Source organism: Aureobasidium subglaciale (assembly GCF_000721755.1).
Source record: "Aureobasidium subglaciale EXF-2481 unplaced genomic scaffold scaffold_23, whole genome shotgun sequence".
NCBI lineage: Eukaryota > Fungi > Ascomycota > Dothideomycetes > Dothideales > Saccotheciaceae > Aureobasidium > Aureobasidium subglaciale.
In genome coordinates, this window is record NW_013566972.1 from 125,575 (window position 1) to 141,464 (window position 15,890).

At 50.8% G+C, this 15,890-nt stretch overlaps 8 protein-coding genes across 8 annotated transcripts; 5 read left to right on the forward strand and 3 right to left on the reverse strand.

Annotated features, from left to right (window-relative positions):
- Window positions 1-137: 137 nt before the first annotated feature.
- AUEXF2481DRAFT_43265 (uncharacterized protein) lies at window positions 138-5,082 on the forward strand. The gene has a single exon (XM_013485214.1). It carries the CDS (start codon window positions 330-332, stop codon window positions 4,611-4,613), a length of 4,284 nt encoding a protein of 1,427 aa, XP_013340668.1. The 5' UTR covers window positions 138-329; the 3' UTR covers window positions 4,614-5,082.
- Window positions 5,083-5,460: 378 nt separating this feature from the next.
- On the reverse strand, window positions 5,461-6,384 carry AUEXF2481DRAFT_7867 (uncharacterized protein; the record flags this gene model as incomplete). Its single annotated transcript, XM_013485157.1, has 1 exon — window positions 5,461-6,384. One exon carries the CDS (start codon window positions 6,382-6,384, stop codon window positions 5,461-5,463), a length of 924 nt encoding a protein of 307 aa, XP_013340611.1.
- A 639-nt stretch (window positions 6,385-7,023) lies between these two features.
- AUEXF2481DRAFT_48007 (uncharacterized protein) lies at window positions 7,024-9,183 on the reverse strand (the record flags this gene model as incomplete). Its single annotated transcript, XM_013485234.1, has 2 exons — window positions 7,024-8,651; window positions 8,709-9,183. The coding sequence occupies 2 exons, from the start codon at window positions 9,181-9,183 to the stop codon at window positions 7,024-7,026; spliced, it is 2,103 nt and encodes a 700-aa protein (XP_013340688.1).
- Window positions 9,184-9,554: 371 nt separating this feature from the next.
- Window positions 9,555-10,839, forward strand: AUEXF2481DRAFT_91500 (uncharacterized protein; the record flags this gene model as incomplete). The annotated part of the gene is made up of 2 exons (XM_013485262.1): window positions 9,555-9,612; window positions 9,677-10,839. 2 exons carry the CDS (start codon window positions 9,555-9,557, stop codon window positions 10,489-10,491), a joined length of 873 nt encoding a protein of 290 aa, XP_013340716.1. The 3' UTR covers window positions 10,492-10,839.
- Window positions 10,840-11,091: 252 nt separating this feature from the next.
- On the forward strand, window positions 11,092-13,248 carry AUEXF2481DRAFT_68971 (uncharacterized protein; the record flags this gene model as incomplete). The annotated part of the gene is made up of 1 exon (XM_013485249.1): window positions 11,092-13,248. The coding sequence occupies one exon, from the start codon at window positions 11,092-11,094 to the stop codon at window positions 13,246-13,248; it is 2,157 nt and encodes a 718-aa protein (XP_013340703.1).
- Window positions 13,249-13,364: 116 nt separating this feature from the next.
- AUEXF2481DRAFT_434862 (uncharacterized protein) lies at window positions 13,365-14,282 on the forward strand. Its single transcript, XM_013485277.1, has 2 exons — window positions 13,365-14,159; window positions 14,206-14,282. Exon 1 carries the CDS (start codon window positions 13,480-13,482, stop codon window positions 14,095-14,097), a length of 618 nt encoding a protein of 205 aa, XP_013340731.1. The 5' UTR covers window positions 13,365-13,479; the 3' UTR covers window positions 14,098-14,159; window positions 14,206-14,282.
- AUEXF2481DRAFT_433772 (uncharacterized protein) lies at window positions 14,259-15,222 on the forward strand. The gene has a single exon (XM_013485278.1). It carries the CDS (start codon window positions 14,421-14,423, stop codon window positions 15,189-15,191), a length of 771 nt encoding a protein of 256 aa, XP_013340732.1. The 5' UTR covers window positions 14,259-14,420; the 3' UTR covers window positions 15,192-15,222.
- On the reverse strand, window positions 15,223-15,775 carry AUEXF2481DRAFT_433771 (uncharacterized protein). The gene has a single exon (XM_013485279.1). The coding sequence runs from the start codon at window positions 15,561-15,563 to the stop codon at window positions 15,255-15,257; it is 309 nt and encodes a 102-aa protein (XP_013340733.1). The 5' UTR covers window positions 15,564-15,775; the 3' UTR covers window positions 15,223-15,254.
- Window positions 15,776-15,890: the final 115 nt, after the last annotated feature.

The following is a 15,890-nucleotide window of genomic DNA, read 5'->3' on the forward strand; positions in this document are numbered from 1 at the left end:
AAGATGACACCAAAGCACGACTTTACGCCATCCGCGGGCGTGATCTGTTTAATGCCTCAGACTCTTAAGCTCGAGGTGAGAAGGCGTGGGTATGTCACAGACCGAATTTCGGATAATGTAAAGTATAGGATCACCTTCATTGCCTGATTTGCCATCCCTGCATCCTTCGTACACTGTTGATACGTTCTTCATTGGTGATCTTGTTGCCTTGTGCAGTCTTTCGTCCTTGTTCTTCTTTCTCCTTTCTTCTCGCAAGATCCTTACAGAGGCTGCCCAATTGCCTCAGGTAACGTCTATCCGGCCTCCCGTCTTCACCAGCGGACTTCGCTATGGACTCTCGATTTCTCATAGGCGATGCGCCTCTCGATGCGGAGCCAGTCGCACCAACGTCTGTGACCACACTACCGCAGTTGTTTCACCACATGGCAACTATACAACCCAACAGCATTGCGTACTCTGTTCAAACACCACATGGACTACAGACAATGACATATGCTGAGGCAGATGCCAAAGCAATGTCTCTGGCCATACGCATCGCAGCCCTCTCCTCACAGACCGGAGATTACAAAGTACCAACAGTAGCCATCTGGCTAGAAAAGGGCCTCGACCTAATCATCGCTATCCTCGCAACTACATACTCTGGCGCCACATGGCTTCCTCTCGATCCAGATGTCCCTGCAGAGCGTGCCGCCGTCTGCGCGCTTGATGCCTCTGTCTCTTTGATCATCAGTGATGAGGCCCATGCGGATCAAGTTCGGGATGTGCAAGAGCGAGTTGCACTGAACATGTCAGGCACTGGAAAGTCGCCCTTACAATGTCGCACAATCTCTGGATTGTCTCTGGAAGCGAGATCACTACATGCTTCCAGCACTACAGCCGCTGGGTCAATACCTGGTCCTCGACCTATAGATGCTGCCTATCTCATATACACCTCGGGAACGACGGGAACGCCTAAAGGCATTGCTATTCCTCACTCAGCTGCATTAATGTTCTCTCTGAGTGAGCAGAAGGTCCTGGAAACAAGTCCGCGAGACATCGTTTGGAACGGCTTCAGTCCAGCATTCGACATGTTTGTCGAGGAGATGTGGGTCACCATCGCTGGTGGAGGTCACCTCGCCATCGGCACTAGAGCAGAATGCCGCGACGTACCTGCCCTACCCTCAGTATGGGCCAGCCGTGGTGTCACTCTTGTCAACGCTGTTCCTACCCTGATTGGCATCATGAACATCGCACGAACAGACGATGGCGACTCTCTTCTTCCGTCGTGTGTACGCCTGATCAACCTTGGTGGTGAGGCTTGTCCGCCTGCATTGGTGGAGCGTCTTGCTAGACCTGGTCTTCGCATCATCAATACTTATGGTCCTACTGAGACTACCGTCACTGCTACCTGGGACGAGCTCCAACCTGGTATTCCCGTTACCATTGGCAAACCGCTGCCTGGATATCATGCGTGCCTTCTCCATATCTATGATGACAGTCTGCCAGCCGATATCGACCCATTAGAGTGGCGCGAGGGCGTTGAGGGAGAGTTGGCTATTGGAGGTCCTTGTGTTGGACTTGGCTATGTTGGACGCTCTGATTTGACATCACAAAAGTTCATCTCTCACCCATTACTGCCTGCTGGGGAAGAGAAGCTGTATCGCACTGGCGATCGTGTTAAATTACAGGCCGACGGAAAAATCATCTTCCTCGGTCGCATCGATACTCAGGTCAAACACCGCGGCTTTCGCATCGAGCTCGGCGAGATCGAGTCACGACTCTACGGCGTTTCAAACGTGCAAGCTGCATCCGTCATTCTAGCCAACGCAAACTCTGAGTCGGCACGTCTGGAAGCTTTCGTCGTCCTCAAAGACGGAGCTTCTCGTAATATTGCCGCAATCCAGCAGACCGCATTCGCCAGCTTGCCAGCCTACATGCGTCCAGAGGAGATCTTCTTCCTGGAAGCAGACGAGATGCCGAGACTCCCAAGCGGCAAGATCAATGCTAAAGCTTTGCAAGATGTCTCTACGCGTGTCAATGCTGAAAGAGCGGTCGCGCAGTCTAGCAGTGACGACGACTCGATTGACACCTTGAGCACGATGCCAATGGATGGTGTGCTAGGTCTATTGCTCGCTACACTGTCGCCTTTGTTTCCTCAAGCACGCGTGAGGCCTGATAGTGACATCTTCAACGACCTCGGTGGACACTCGCTGATTGCAGCTATCCTTGTATCTCGACTTCGACAAGCACAACTCGACAAAGACCACACTCAACCTTTTGCGTCCATAGGTCTTGCCGACATCTATGAGGCACGTACGCCAGCCAACATCGCCTCTCGCTTTCAAGTCTCACCACAAGGCAAAGGCCTCCGCATCGACGTTGATGAGACTGACTCTCTGGACGACGAAGAAGGTACTGGACCCTGGACTGGAGATTACCTTCCCGTCTCACAGACAAAGTACGTGCTTTGTGGTATCGCTCAACTTGTACCTCTCCTCTTCCTCTTCTTCTTGCAGTCAATCGAGATCTTGGTACCGTATCTGGTTTTCGATTTCCACGCTGTTGCCGGTAGGATTGGTTTTGCCATCCTGGCGGCCTATGGTGTCTTTGTGGTCATCCCGCCTGCTCTGAGCATCGTGGCTCTCATGGGCAAGTGGATACTTCTGGGTAAAGTACAACCGGGCGAGCATCCGCTTTATGGCGTTTACTACTTCCGCTGGTGGTTCGCTGATCGCTTGACTGCGTTGGCAAATCCGAAGTTGATTGCCGATAGTGGATTATACCCTTATTTCCTTAGAGCTATGGGCGCCAAGGTTGGGCAATTTTGCCATCTTGGTCCCTTGCAGATTGGACCTTGCTTTGATCTTGTTGAGATTGGGGATGATGTCGTGATCGGTGGTGATGTTTTATTGGGCGTCTGTATGGTTGAACGTGGACGTTTGATCCTCAAGCGAGTCGTCATTGGAAATGGTGTCAGTATTGGGTCTCGTTGTGCTATCGAAGGTGATGCTACGATCGGAAACGGAGCAGAGATTGCATCGCTTTCTCTGGTACCTTCTGGTATGCATGTACCTGACTCCCATCGCTACCACGGATCGCCCGCTCGTCTGGAAAAGATCAAGACGGATGATGGATCTTCTCGACCTGAGGACACAAGACCTTCTAAAGCTCGTGCAACAGCCATGTTGCTCGGTAATGCATTCGTAGTCTTCTTGGTTCTGCCTCTCCTGTACTTCGTACCCCAGATCCCTGGTCTGATTCTCTTCGACGTGCTGGATTTCCGGTCTATCAGTGGATGGCAACAAGTCGCCATCCTATCAGTACCGATCTGTTTCGCCTACCAGGTCTTGGTGTTTGCTCAGCTTCTGCTCTACCGCCATCTTTTCCTCGGTAAACTAAAGGAAGGCACGTATAGTATCTATAGTGTCTTTTACCTTCGCAAATGGTTCATTGAAAGACTCATGGATCTCGCTCTGGATGTCCTTCATCCTGTTTTTGCAACCATTTACATAATTCCCTTTCTCAGGGCTTTGGGAACAAAGATTGGCAAGCGCGCCGAAGTCTCCACCGCCCGCAATGTACCTTTCGAACTTCTGGAGATCGGAGAGGAAAGTTTCGTCGCGGATGCTGTTATCATGGGAGAAGGCGTGGTCAAAAACAACACACTTACTTTGGCGAAGACAAAGCTCGAACCTCGCGCTTTTGCTGGAAACGCCTCTGTGCTTCCTCAAGGCACTACACTTGCTTCCGGCACACTGCTGGGTGTCCTTTCTATCGCCCCGCCAGCAAACACACCGATGGCGAATAACAGCTCTTGCTTTGGTTCTCCACCAGTCCTGATGCCAAACCGACAACGAGCAGAAGGCCACGAAGACTCTCTCCTTTTCCGCCCCTCCGCTGGCCGTATAGCCGCCCGTCTCACAATCGAAGGCCTCCGCATCGTCATCCCCCGCGCGATCATCATCTTCGGTCTCGGCTTCAGTCTCCAAATGGCTCACGACGGCTACGCCAAAATCGGCGCCGTGCACACTCTACTCATGCTCCCCCTCTTCTACTTCTTCCTCTTCGCCCTCCCAGCCTTGACCTTCACAGCAGCGATTAAATGGCTGCTAATCGGCCGCTATAAACCCGCAGAATGGCCCCTCTGGAGTCTAGAAGTCTGGCTGAGTGAAGCCGTAACCTCCACCTGGGAAACCCTCACCGAACCCTTGCTAGCAGCAAATCTAGTGGGAACGCCATATCTCGCCATGTGTTTCCGTCTCATGGGTGCCAAAGTCGGTGCTAGAGTTACACTTCTCTCTTCGGATATCACGGAATATGATTGTGTGGCATTTGAGGATGAGTGTATGGTTAACAAGCTTTGTGGTGCTCAGACACATCTTTTTGAGGATAGGGTTATGAAGGTGGGCAATGTTAGGGTGGGGAGGAGGGCTTGTATGAAGCCGTTTAGTGTTTGTTTGCCGGGAAGTGTGGTGGGGGATGGAGCACAGTTGGGTTGTTTGAGTCTTTTGATGAAGGGGGAGGTTTTGCCTGAGGAGACTGCTTGGGAGGGCGCACCTGTTGTGCCTAGGAAAAGAAGAAACGGTGTGAGGAGGGTAAATATCAATGGTGATGTAGAGATGTTGACGGTGTAGATTAGACTCGTGCAATTGTGTATGATCAAGCTCAATTTTTGTCATGAATAAAAAAGCATCCCTGCATGGTCGGGTCTGGCAAGTTCAATCGAAAAATGCTTGCGAATTCTTCATGACACTTACCTTCGTTTCTTCACTCTTTCATGAACTAGTCCGGTGACTCGACTCGAATGATCGCCATTTCCTCAGAGACTCATACATTATCAAATACTTCCCCTCCGTCAATCCATCAACACAACTTACCCCCAACCCCCTTTTCATCAACACAAACCCTATCCTTTACCTCTCCCCCCATACCTCCATCAATATCCTCCCTCTTAACCCCCTCTTCCATCCCCTACAACTTCTCAACATCCCCATCCCCATCCCCATCATCACACTTCCAACCCCCTTTCTTCCCCTTCCCAAAACACTCTCCACAAGCATTAGCCTCCGGATGCCTAGCCTTCAACCACATGCCCACAACCGCATTATAAACACACCGCGCAACCCTCAACAACACAATATCAGCCACCAAAATCGCAATGATGAGATTCCCCGTAGATTTTCTCTCCGGTTCATGACATTGATGTAACGTTCTGATGACCGCTTTGGAAAAGTTCAAAGCGTGTAAAGGTGAAGAGGAGTAGGAGGATGTGGAGATGTTGAAGATGGCAAAAGTGGTTGTGGTGGTTGTTGATGGGGATGCTCGGTTCCAGATTTCGGGGAGGGACGAGGTCCAGAAGTGGAGGGGTTTGGGCGTGTTGAGCATGTTGCTTTCTGGAGGGATGTGTAGTTGTCCTAGATCGGCTTGGACAGTGGACAAAAAAGCCTTCCCCAGTTTATCCACTTCGAGCCAGAGAAAAGGCTATGGTTTTCGTGACCCTGCAGAAGGGGACAGGGAAGTAAGGGAGGATCGAGGTTGATCAACTTTGAATTTCCTCATGCTGGAATTTGCAAAGTTGAAAAAGACCCAGTCGGAAGTGCTGAAGAAGGAAGAAGATGTGATGTCTTTTTCTTCGCTACGGTGGAGCCAACAATATCCACTGGAGATGTTGTAGCGCGTCATTGTTTGATCTTCATGCGACTCTTGAGCAGTCAGGCTTTTGAGCTTTGTCAAAGTGTCCATGGAAAAGGCAACCATGAGAGATTGTGCCCAGTAGAAGAGTGCGCCAGTAGACATGAGATATCCAACTCCAGGCTTCGGGACCAACATATTGCCATCCAAGGGGTCGAACTTCGCTATCAATTGAGCGCTCGAGCTTTCTCCTGATGTTCGGGTGATGTTGCATTCGGTGAAAAGTTTGACTTTGAGACTCCATGCTGATGTATCGATGGCCGGAGCTGAGCGGTCCTGCCATGTCTGGAACTCAACCAGGACACTGGAGGTATGGCAGGACCCCAGGGGCTCATTACGATACAACAAAGCCGGCAAAGTCCTCGAATCATTCCCCTTGACATCGTTAAGCTGATATGAGAACGCAGTCTGATTGGTGATGATAGAGGCTCCCACAGGGATAGTCGTATCTTCACACGCCGGCTGGATCCTGCTGGTGAGAAATCCTGGAATGAGAGCAGGCCACCGATCGGCTTCTACCAAGCTTGGATCCATAGTAGTCGTGGCGATCATGGCATACGCATTGCCAAAGTAATTGAATGACGAGAACAAAATTGTGGATAGAGCACCTCCGACTAGAGCAAGTGGTGTAAACCATTTGTACGGGTATTCACGAGTGACGCCGTAGCTGTGGCCAATTGTAGGCAACTTGCAGTTGGAAAAGGCGAATCGCATGGTTGACTCCCGGCTTGAGTCGAGAGTTGTCAAAAGCATGGCACTGATTCCCTTCGGTCCGTGAGTTGACGATATCACAATTTCCCGATCGCGACACTCCCAAGATGCCGACAGCATCAATGAAGCGCTAGAGGAGAGGCGCAAAGTGGACGGTCACCACGAAGGACACAGCTCCAGGTCTGTTGTGCTTGATCGAGTTGGGAAACAGCTTCCACAGCGTTGTGCGATACGCATGGTGAAGCTCCAATCGCAACTTGCTCAAACACAATTCATGATTCTCCACTTCTAGGTGTCAGCAGCACGCTGTCATGAATAGCCTTCCTCGAGCCTTGGCGCTTTTACAGTTGATGTCTTGAGCATCCGACGTCCTGATCCTAGGAGATCAGTCTGGTGGTAGACCTGTGAAGAACAGTATGAGCAAGACCTGCAAGAAGAAATGAACCGAGTTGAATGGATCAAGAGTGAAGAAGTCGGGTATAATTATGTGCTAATCATAATAACAATAAAAGAAAAAGTTGTCAAAATCGCCCAGTTGCTCGAGGAAGTTAAAATCTAGCGCCGGCATCGTTGCAAATCATAACGCGGGAAAGGAAAAGAGTCCAGAATACAAAATACTTGATCGAAATCTGCTCAAGTCTTCTACGAGCTGTAAGCAGTCTCAACCTCCTTCTTGTACTTCTCCAGGATGTTCTTGCGGTTCAGCTTTTGTGCTGAAGTAACAAGCTGGTTTTGAGGAGTCCACTCATCGGGAGCGAGGACAACACCCTCGATGATCTCAATGCCTGAGAGACCACCCTTCTTACCAGCGGCTTGCAGGTTCTTCAGAACAGCCTCATTAAGCTTCTTGTCTGAGCACATATCCTCAAGATCGCCAGCCTTGCTGCCACACTCTGAAGCCAATGACTTGAGAGCAGGCTCAGCAGGTACAATGATGGCGATAGGCTTGTTCTTGCTCTGGTCTGCATATACGCAAATGTTGGCAACAACGTTGCTGGCGCGGTAGATGGACTCGAGCTTCTCAAGAGCAATGTACTCTCCGTTCTGCGTCTTGACCAAGTTCTTCTTGCGATCGATGATCTTGAGGTTGCCGTTCTTGTCAAACTCGCCAATGTCACCACTCTTGAACCAGCCATCCTCGAAAGACTCCTGGTTCTCCTTCTCCAGATCGAGATAGCCGTCAGTGACAGAGTCACCACGGATCCAGATCTCACCCTGAGGAGGGTCGTTGGTGGAGAAGTAGCCAGCATCGGCGAAATCAACAAGCTTGACTTCAATCGAGGCAGGCAGACCACCGAGTGCCTCATCAGTCCAGGCAAGAGGGTCCATGATGGCACCCATAGCGGAAGTCTCGGTCAAACCATAACCACTGATCATAGGGGCAATGGCCATGGAGATGAAACGCTGAGTGTCCTTTGCAACGGGACCACCACCGTTCAAACAGATCCTCAGTCTACCACCGGTAGCCTCCTTGATCTTACTGAAGACAACTGAGTCCATAACACTTGTGCCAATACCAGTGAACGGGATACCAGAGTGGTTCATCATGGTGCTCTTCGCGGCCATACCGGCCCAGAAGAGTTGCTTGGCAATACCACCAGTCTTGTCGACCTTTGACACAATGCCCTTCTTGACAGTCTCCCAGACGGCAGGGACACCAACCAAGACCGAGGGCTTGAATTCGCGAATGTCACCAGCGCAGTTGCGGACCGAGGCGTCGGAGATGGTTCTGGGGTTTCCGTAACCCATGGTACCGCCCCAGTAGAGACAGGCGCTCTCGAAGACAAATTCGAGAATGTGAGCGAGAGGCAGGTAGGTGAGGAGACCGTCACCAGGGCCGAGATAATCACCGACAACAGTGTCGACACCAGCGATGGCAGCAATGACGTTCTTGTGCTTGAGAAGGACACCTTTGGGGGTACCGGTAGAGCCGGAAGTGTACATGATGCAGCAGAGGTCCTCGCGCTCTGGCGGGACGGGGTCGACCATGTTCTGCTCACCCTTCTTTGTGAGCTCGTCGAAGCTGAGAATGGTGAGGTGGGGGTGGGCGCTCTGGAGCTTCTCAATGTCTTCCTTCTTGACTTCCATCTGGCTGTTGTAGACGACATATTGGATATCCTTAGACTCCTTGAGAGGGTTGATGAGCTTGGTGAGGAGGGTGGGGTCAAGGAAGATGAGCTTGGCGTGGGTTTGCTTGAGGGAGTGAGTAAGACCTTCTTCACCGAGAGTGTCGTAGGCGGTGACGATGGGCATGGACTGGGTCGAGGCGGCTGATAAGGGTCATGTCAGCAGGAGAAAATTGGTAGACTTGAGAAGAGTAGACTCACCGTGAGCAGTAGCCAGCCACCACGGGCTGGTGGAAGCAAAGATGTGGACGCGGTCGCCCTTGTTCATGCCAAGAGCGCGGTAACCAGAGGCAACCTTCAGACACAGCTGCTCATACTCGACAAAGCTGATGTATGTGTAGCCGCTGAGTTCAGAGTACTGCCATTTCTTGTCGACTGTAGTCTCCTTGCCGTCAACGACCTTTTTGATCTGCTTGGTCTCCTCGTGAATCTTGATCAGGCTGCGGTAACCCAGCGCCTTTGCGTTGCCGAATTTCTTTGAGCTGCTGCGCAGAATGTCGTAGATGGTCTTGACATCGGGTGCCGGGGTGCTGATGAGACCGTCCTTTGCCAAAGGGTGCACACGAGGGATCGTTTCGCCATCCTTCTTCTCGTAGCCCTTGGCCTCAACTGTGTAGGGGCCCTTCTTGTAAGGCTTGGGCTGGGGAACCAACTTCTTCAGATCTGTTCCTTGCATGTTGTAGATGTTGCTTGTGTTGGGGAGACTGTCAAAAGACATGAAAAGTAGGATACTAAGGGCGGAGAGCCTCGTTTTGACAACCTGCGGAGCTTCTGGCAGGAGCGACTTGTGATGACGGCGGCGCGTTGAAGCGTCAGAAACACAATTGGTTGGCTCCGCTCCAAACCCAGCATAAATGACGTACTGCCTCCCGTGCTTGCGCCACCCAAAGGCCAGAGCTTCGGCCATGGGGACAGTTACAACTCCGACTCTTTCTTTGTATGAATGTACCGACTCACCATCCTCGCAACCTGCTCTGTTCTAAGCATACGGATAATCACCTCTACGAAGTTCCTATAACAGAATCTGTACTTGTTCACTTGTCACCTATGTCTCTCGCCTCCTTCATCACCCAGCTAGGTGCCGAGATTGAGGATGCCTCGGAAGGTGATTGCCTAGAATCCAAGCCCCATTCCTTATCCTCAGCATGGTAATGGTAGGTTCTATACAGAAACCTTTTTGCTCTTCTCCCAAGACATCCCCTCTCAGAATCTTGGCATAATCGATTCACAAGCCCCTGTTCTTGACCTGACCATCGGGTCTCGTGATCTGGTCATCAAGCAATCCCCCGCTGTTCTCAACTCGGCTCGAGGGGGTGGCACTACAGGTGCTGTTGTTTGGAAAGTCACTCCAAGGTTCGCCGAGTGGTTGGTTTGCCCTGGCAATATTCTATCGAAACATGGCATCGTATCTGCAAAGTCGAGTGTGCTTGAATTGGGAGCTGGCATTGCCGGTATCGTACCACTGACCTTGGCTCCGCTGGTTCAGCAATACATCGCCACGGATCAAGTGTATGCCCTCAAACTCCTCAAGGAGAACATTGATCAGAACATCGCGACAACTCAGACCGGCAAGAGCAGGAAACCTTCCAAGAAGGCGAGCCTGACACCAGCCTCAAACTTACAAGTCTTGTCGTTGGATTGGGAGACAGACGATGTAGACTCTTTTCTCAAGAGCAACGATGCAGCTGGAGGTGTTGATTTGGTCATCGCTTGCGACTGTATCTACAACTATGCGCTCATCAAGCCATTCGTTCAGACATGCATGGATGTTTGTCAATCAAGAACATCCGAACGAGCAACAGTCTGCATAATAGCACAACAACTCCGGCAGCCAGATGTGTTTGAGGAATGGCTTGACGAGTTCAACAAGTTCTTTACAACATGGAGACTCTCAGACGATGCTTTGACGGCGTCACTGAGAGAAAATTCGGGATTTGTGGTTCATGTCGGCATACTGCGTGATGCTCTTGCGAGAGCGGTATGAGACGGTCAGAAAGAGTGGTTTGTTGGGACATATGCATGTCTGCAAGTAGTCAGAGTAGAATTGTGCTACGTTGTATCAGGTCACGGCTCGGATCAGTCGGTAGCACGGTTTTGGCACGAAATGCATGGTTCTGGAGTAACGGAACGCGGGACTTGTCAAGTATGATAGATCTTGTAGCTGTATTTATAGATGGATTGTTTGGTACACTATTCAACACCTCATCTGAACAGTTGACATGTCGCAATGTTCAGACAAGGATGATGAATCATTGCGTCAGGGTTACACGAGCCAAAGTATGTTTTGCTTAAGTCCGAGATATGGCGGGGAATGGCTCTAGCAAGAGGCAGGCACGAACAGGGCACCTTCTCGAATCAGACTAGACACATCGCAGTCGCTCCATTCACGCTGGCGCTTACGACGAGACTCAAGAAGCAGTTGCGGTTCAGCTACAAATCTCTCTTCCTCCTCTCAATCGCCCTCGTCCTCCTCACGGTGGCTTTCACACGCGTCGCCTCTCGTCTCAGTCTACTGACGACACACTTTGCCCCACTCAAGCTCCCCTCTGGCCTTGCCTCTACCAGAAACATCACCTCGATGAGCATGGCTTCCTCCAAGTACCAGAAGCCTCCTCAGGCACCGCCTCTCTTTACCGCAACCACAGAGTCTCTTGCAAAGGACACCAAGCGTCTCCTAGACCAATCCCGTCGAGTCCAAGATCAGATCGTCAAGGACGTCACCCCCGAGTCGGCAAACTTCCACAATGTCGTCCTCCCCATGGCTCTTGACGACAACAAGATGGCCATCGAGTCTCACATCCTTGGCTTCTACTCTGCCGTCTCGACCGACTCTAAGCTGAGGGACGCCTCGATCGAGGCCGAGAAAGAGATGGACGACTTCGGCATTGAGTCTAGCATGCGTGAGGACATCTTCAAGCTTGTTGATGCCGCTCTGAAGAACTCGAAGGACCTGGACGCCGAGAGTCAACGTCTGCTTGAGAAGGACCACAAAGGCTTCGTGCGCATGGGCTTGAATGTGCCTGCTGGTCCCAAGCGTGACCGCTTCAAGGACATCAAGAAGCGTTTGTCTGAGCTCAGTATCACCTTCCAAAAGAACCTGAATGAAGAGAATGGCGGTCTGTGGTTCGCCGAGCAAGAGCTGGAAGGTGTGCCCAAAGATGTCCTCGAAGGTCTCAAGAAGGGCGATGGTGACAATGCAGGCAAGCTTTGGCTCTCCTTCAAGTACCCCGACCTCTTTCCCACCCTGAAGTACTGCAAGAACCCTGAGGTTCGTCGCAAGGTCTTCACATCCAACGAGAACAAGTGCAACGAGAACGTTCCCCTCTTCAAGGAGGCTATTGTGCTACGCGACGAGGCTGCCCGCATCCTTGGCTACCCCAACCATGCCACTTTCCGCATCGAGGACAAGATGGCCAAGACCACACAGACTGTCGACGACTTCCTCGGCGATCTCCGCACTCGTCTCTCGCCTGGTGGTGTCGAGGAGATCAAGAAGCTCAAGACTTTGAAGGAGAAGGACTTCAAAGATCGTGGTGTGTCGGAGCAGAATGATGGCAAATACTACCTCTGGGATCACCGATACTACGACACCCTCATGCTCGAGCACGAGTATCAACTTGAGCAAGAGGCTATCGCCGAGTACTTCCCTCTCGAGACCACTATCCGTGGTATGCTACAGATTTTCGAGGAGCTCTTCGGTCTTGCCTTCGTACAGGTGACCGGCAAGGACCGCGACGCTCTCAGTCCCACTGGCAAGGGTGACGACATTATCTGGCACCCTGACGTCCAGATCTTCAGCGTCTGGGATGACGAAGGTGAAGGAAGTGGCTTTGTCGGCTACCTCTACCTCGACTTGCACCCTCGCGATGGCAAGTACGGCCATGCTGCAAACTTCAACTTGCAGCCGGGATACATTGATGAGAACGGCAAGAGAAGATACCCTGCAACCGCCCTGGTCTGCAACTTCTCAAAGCCTACTCCCAAGAAACCTTCTCTCCTCAAGCACGACGAAGTCGTCACTCTCTTCCACGAGCTTGGTCACGGCATTCACGATCTTGTATCGCGTACCACATACTCTCGCTTCCACGGTACTTCGACCGTCCGCGACTTTGTCGAAGCACCCTCGCAAATGCTCGAGAACTGGTGTTGGACAGCATCGCAGCTACGCAGCTTGTCCCACCACTACAGCTACCTCTCAGACAGCTACAAGGCTGCCTTCTCAGAGTCTAACAAGTCTGGCAAGCAGCCGCCAGAGACCATGTCTGATAACCTGATTGACAGCATTATCCGCACACGTCACGTTAATGATGCGTTGTTTAACCTCCGCCAGCTCCACTTTGGTATCTTCGACATGACTGTACATGAAGGCAAATCTCATGACGACATCAAGGCACTCGAAGTCAGCAAGCTCTACAACTCCCTCCGCAAGGAGATTTGCTCTCTCGACGGACCTGAAGAGCTCGGTCAGGGTCTCGACTGGGGTAATGGTCAAGCTACCTTTGGCCATCTCATTGGTGGCTATGATGCTGGTTACTACGGCTATCTGTCGTCTCAGGTCTACTCGGCCGACATGTTCTACAGTGTTTTCAAGAAGGATCCCATGAACGGCAAGGAGGGTAGACGCTACAGGCATACTGTACTTGAGCGTGGCGGTGCTCAGGATGAGATGCAGACGTTGGAAGACTTTTTGGGTAGGAAACCCAGCACTGAGGCTTTCTATAAGGAGTTGGGACTGAGCTAGGCGTGTTCAATTCATGTACATCTTTCATAGTTGTCCATTCGGTAATGACAGAATTTGACTTGCCGAACCTTACTATTTTACACAAACGAACTGTAACAAAAGTCTCGGGCTTGACCAACACCAACACATTCACCGCGTGTGATGTGTAGAGTATTGCTCAAGTCTTCCTCTGACGTGGGGACAGGGCACACGTCCTCGAAGAAAAAGACGAGATATATTCCAACGTGATATATGAACGCGCTGAGTAAGATCAACCCAACAAGCAGTCATCGATCTGATTTTGGAACAGGCGGTGGCGATCTGAGCGCCAGAACAGTCATCAACAGTGTCCCGACGCAATGGTGGAGAGAGGCTGTGACTTGCCAAAGTGGCCGCGAAAAGCTAGTCGCATGGATAGAATTCGATAATGTGGTCAAGGTCACAACATGTGAGGACTTTGACGAATACGTGGACGTCCAGTACTCCCAATCTTCGGCATTGCGTGCCATGGACCCCAATCGACAGCTCGATGTTTACAAGGTGCTTGGTCCGCTGGACAGACCAAAGGCAGAGAGGTTCTGGAAACCGAAGGGTGCTGACATCGTGGTCAGTCGTCCCAGAGCGAGAGACATCCCTACACACGCCCAATGGCCATACTGGGATTCAACACTGCTACTAAGGCCCAGAAGACGTAATCGTGGTCAAAGCAGACGCGAGTACACGCCAGTTGACCAAGAGATGATGATTTCCTGCCTAAGAGCACATGCGAGAAGAAAGACCGCATGTATTTCCACTACCCACCTTCTCACCTCAAACCACCGACCCATTTCCTTCACAGCCCCGCCAGACCAAGCCAAGAGCGGACCGTAAGGAGAATGTGCCGTTGTCAGGCAGCTTATCACGAACCGTGGCAGCAAGACCCGCCGCTTCAGGTCCGTTGAGCCTCCGCCCTGCGATTGTCAACTAAGGCTCGAGCAGTTACGCACCACAGGCGGAGTCGCCGCCTGCAAGACCCGCCGCCCGAGGATCATGAAAGAGATTGGAACGCTGCACATTCTTTCATCGTCGATACTCCCTCCGTTCATTCCTACTGCTTCTTTACGCTCTGGACTATAGCCATCGTACTCATTGTTTGCCTTGGATGCGACTGAGCCTCCGCACATATCATTTCTTCTTTCTGGGTTGGACGCAGGATGATTCTTAAAGAGAGCAAGGAAGAAAGAGAGAGAGGGGGGGATGGGCAGAACTCAAAAGTCGCAAGCACGCGACAAAGCGAAGCTGTGCCGGAGAAATGTCGGGATCGACACTACCTCACGATTAGCACAGCACACCTTGACCATCTCCTTGGCTTAGAACAGCAAGCAACCCATAGACTTGACTACACACATCATCATACCATCATCTATGTCGACATCGCCACCACTAAGCAATCTCTCCCTAGACGAAAAGAGTGCGGACCTCTCTACGCTATCAACACAATGGTACACTTTGCACCTGCTTTCCACTTTCCAACCTGCAGGCACTTGTATTCTGTATCCACCGCATTCTCCCTCAGCTTCTGTTCTCTCGTCATGGAAAACTGCAGGGATATCCGAGACCATCATCCATATATGAAGAACATACCCTACCTATCAGGAGAGGGGAGGAGGGATATAGCACCTGATACTAGAGCGTTGAACTGGTTAGAAGATGACTTTGCACAAGAAGTCTTGGAAGATATTCTAGGTGATGATGGCGAAAAGGGGGGGCAGACGGGTAATGAAAAGACAAGAGAAGGTAAAGATTGTATACCATTGACTTATCGTGTTGGAGAGGGAGGAGTTGTGTTATTACTCGATATCCGTAAAAGTGGGTTTCTTCTTTCTCTTCTTCCCTTTCTAAATCTCCTTCCTCCTTCCCTAACTCATGCTTCCTTTTTACCGTCTTTTTTTTTTTTACAAGATGTGGTCGTTTTACTCTGTTAATGGGAAGACAAGATATCATTCTCGAACTTCGTCATCCCGATGTGCATATACCTTCAACACCAACTACAACAGCATCTCCACGTCATCAAAACACCTCACTTTCGAATTCAGCTCCAGAATTTTTGAAAAGATGGATACAGCGAACAAAATCTCTACATTGGGTCCCCGACTTTGAAGCTCAGATCTGGATGACACGAAATGCAGACTTTGGCGGCAGTGGAAAAGTAAGTCGATCCTGCCCCCCCTCTTATCTTCTTCTTTCCCATAACTTCCCCGGTTCAACGTCAGAGGACAGAAAAAGACAAGAGGGCTTAATTTTATAAGGAGTAAGAGAAACATCCTTGCTAATGAAGAAGTACAGCATGATGCCATGAAGCAAATCTATCTCGACTCTGGATGGCCGGATAATTTTGACAAAGATGCTTTTGATGCGAGACACATGCTTCTCTCAAGATCGAGGGACTGGAGTGATTAGAAAGTACCATGTTTTCTTACGCTCTATCATACAAGTACTCCAGAATTTTTTGCACAAGATTAAGCTGGGATATGACATTTGTGATCCAAAAGAAAAATGACGAGGATGCCTCTTGGAACAGTGTTGTTTGTACTCTTGCGCGCATTGCTGTTTCCTCTTTCTGGATGTCTGAGAGGAAAGCGGGAAATGCAGGAACACAGCAAAGGAGATTGTTGATAGAAATA

Bases quoted from the DNA above. Each gene is read 5' to 3' on its own strand.
- AUEXF2481DRAFT_43265 (XM_013485214.1), top strand. From the start codon at position 330: ATGGACTCTCGATTTCTCATAGGCGATGCGCCTCTCGATGCGGAGCCA.
- AUEXF2481DRAFT_434862 (XM_013485277.1), top strand. From the start codon at position 13,480: ATGAACGCGCTGAGTAAGATCAACCCAACAAGCAGTCATCGATCTGAT.
- AUEXF2481DRAFT_433772 (XM_013485278.1), top strand. From the start codon at position 14,421: ATGATTCTTAAAGAGAGCAAGGAAGAAAGAGAGAGAGGGGGGGATGGG.
- AUEXF2481DRAFT_433771 (XM_013485279.1), bottom strand. From the start codon at position 15,563: ATGGCATCATGCTGTACTTCTTCATTAGCAAGGATGTTTCTCTTACTC.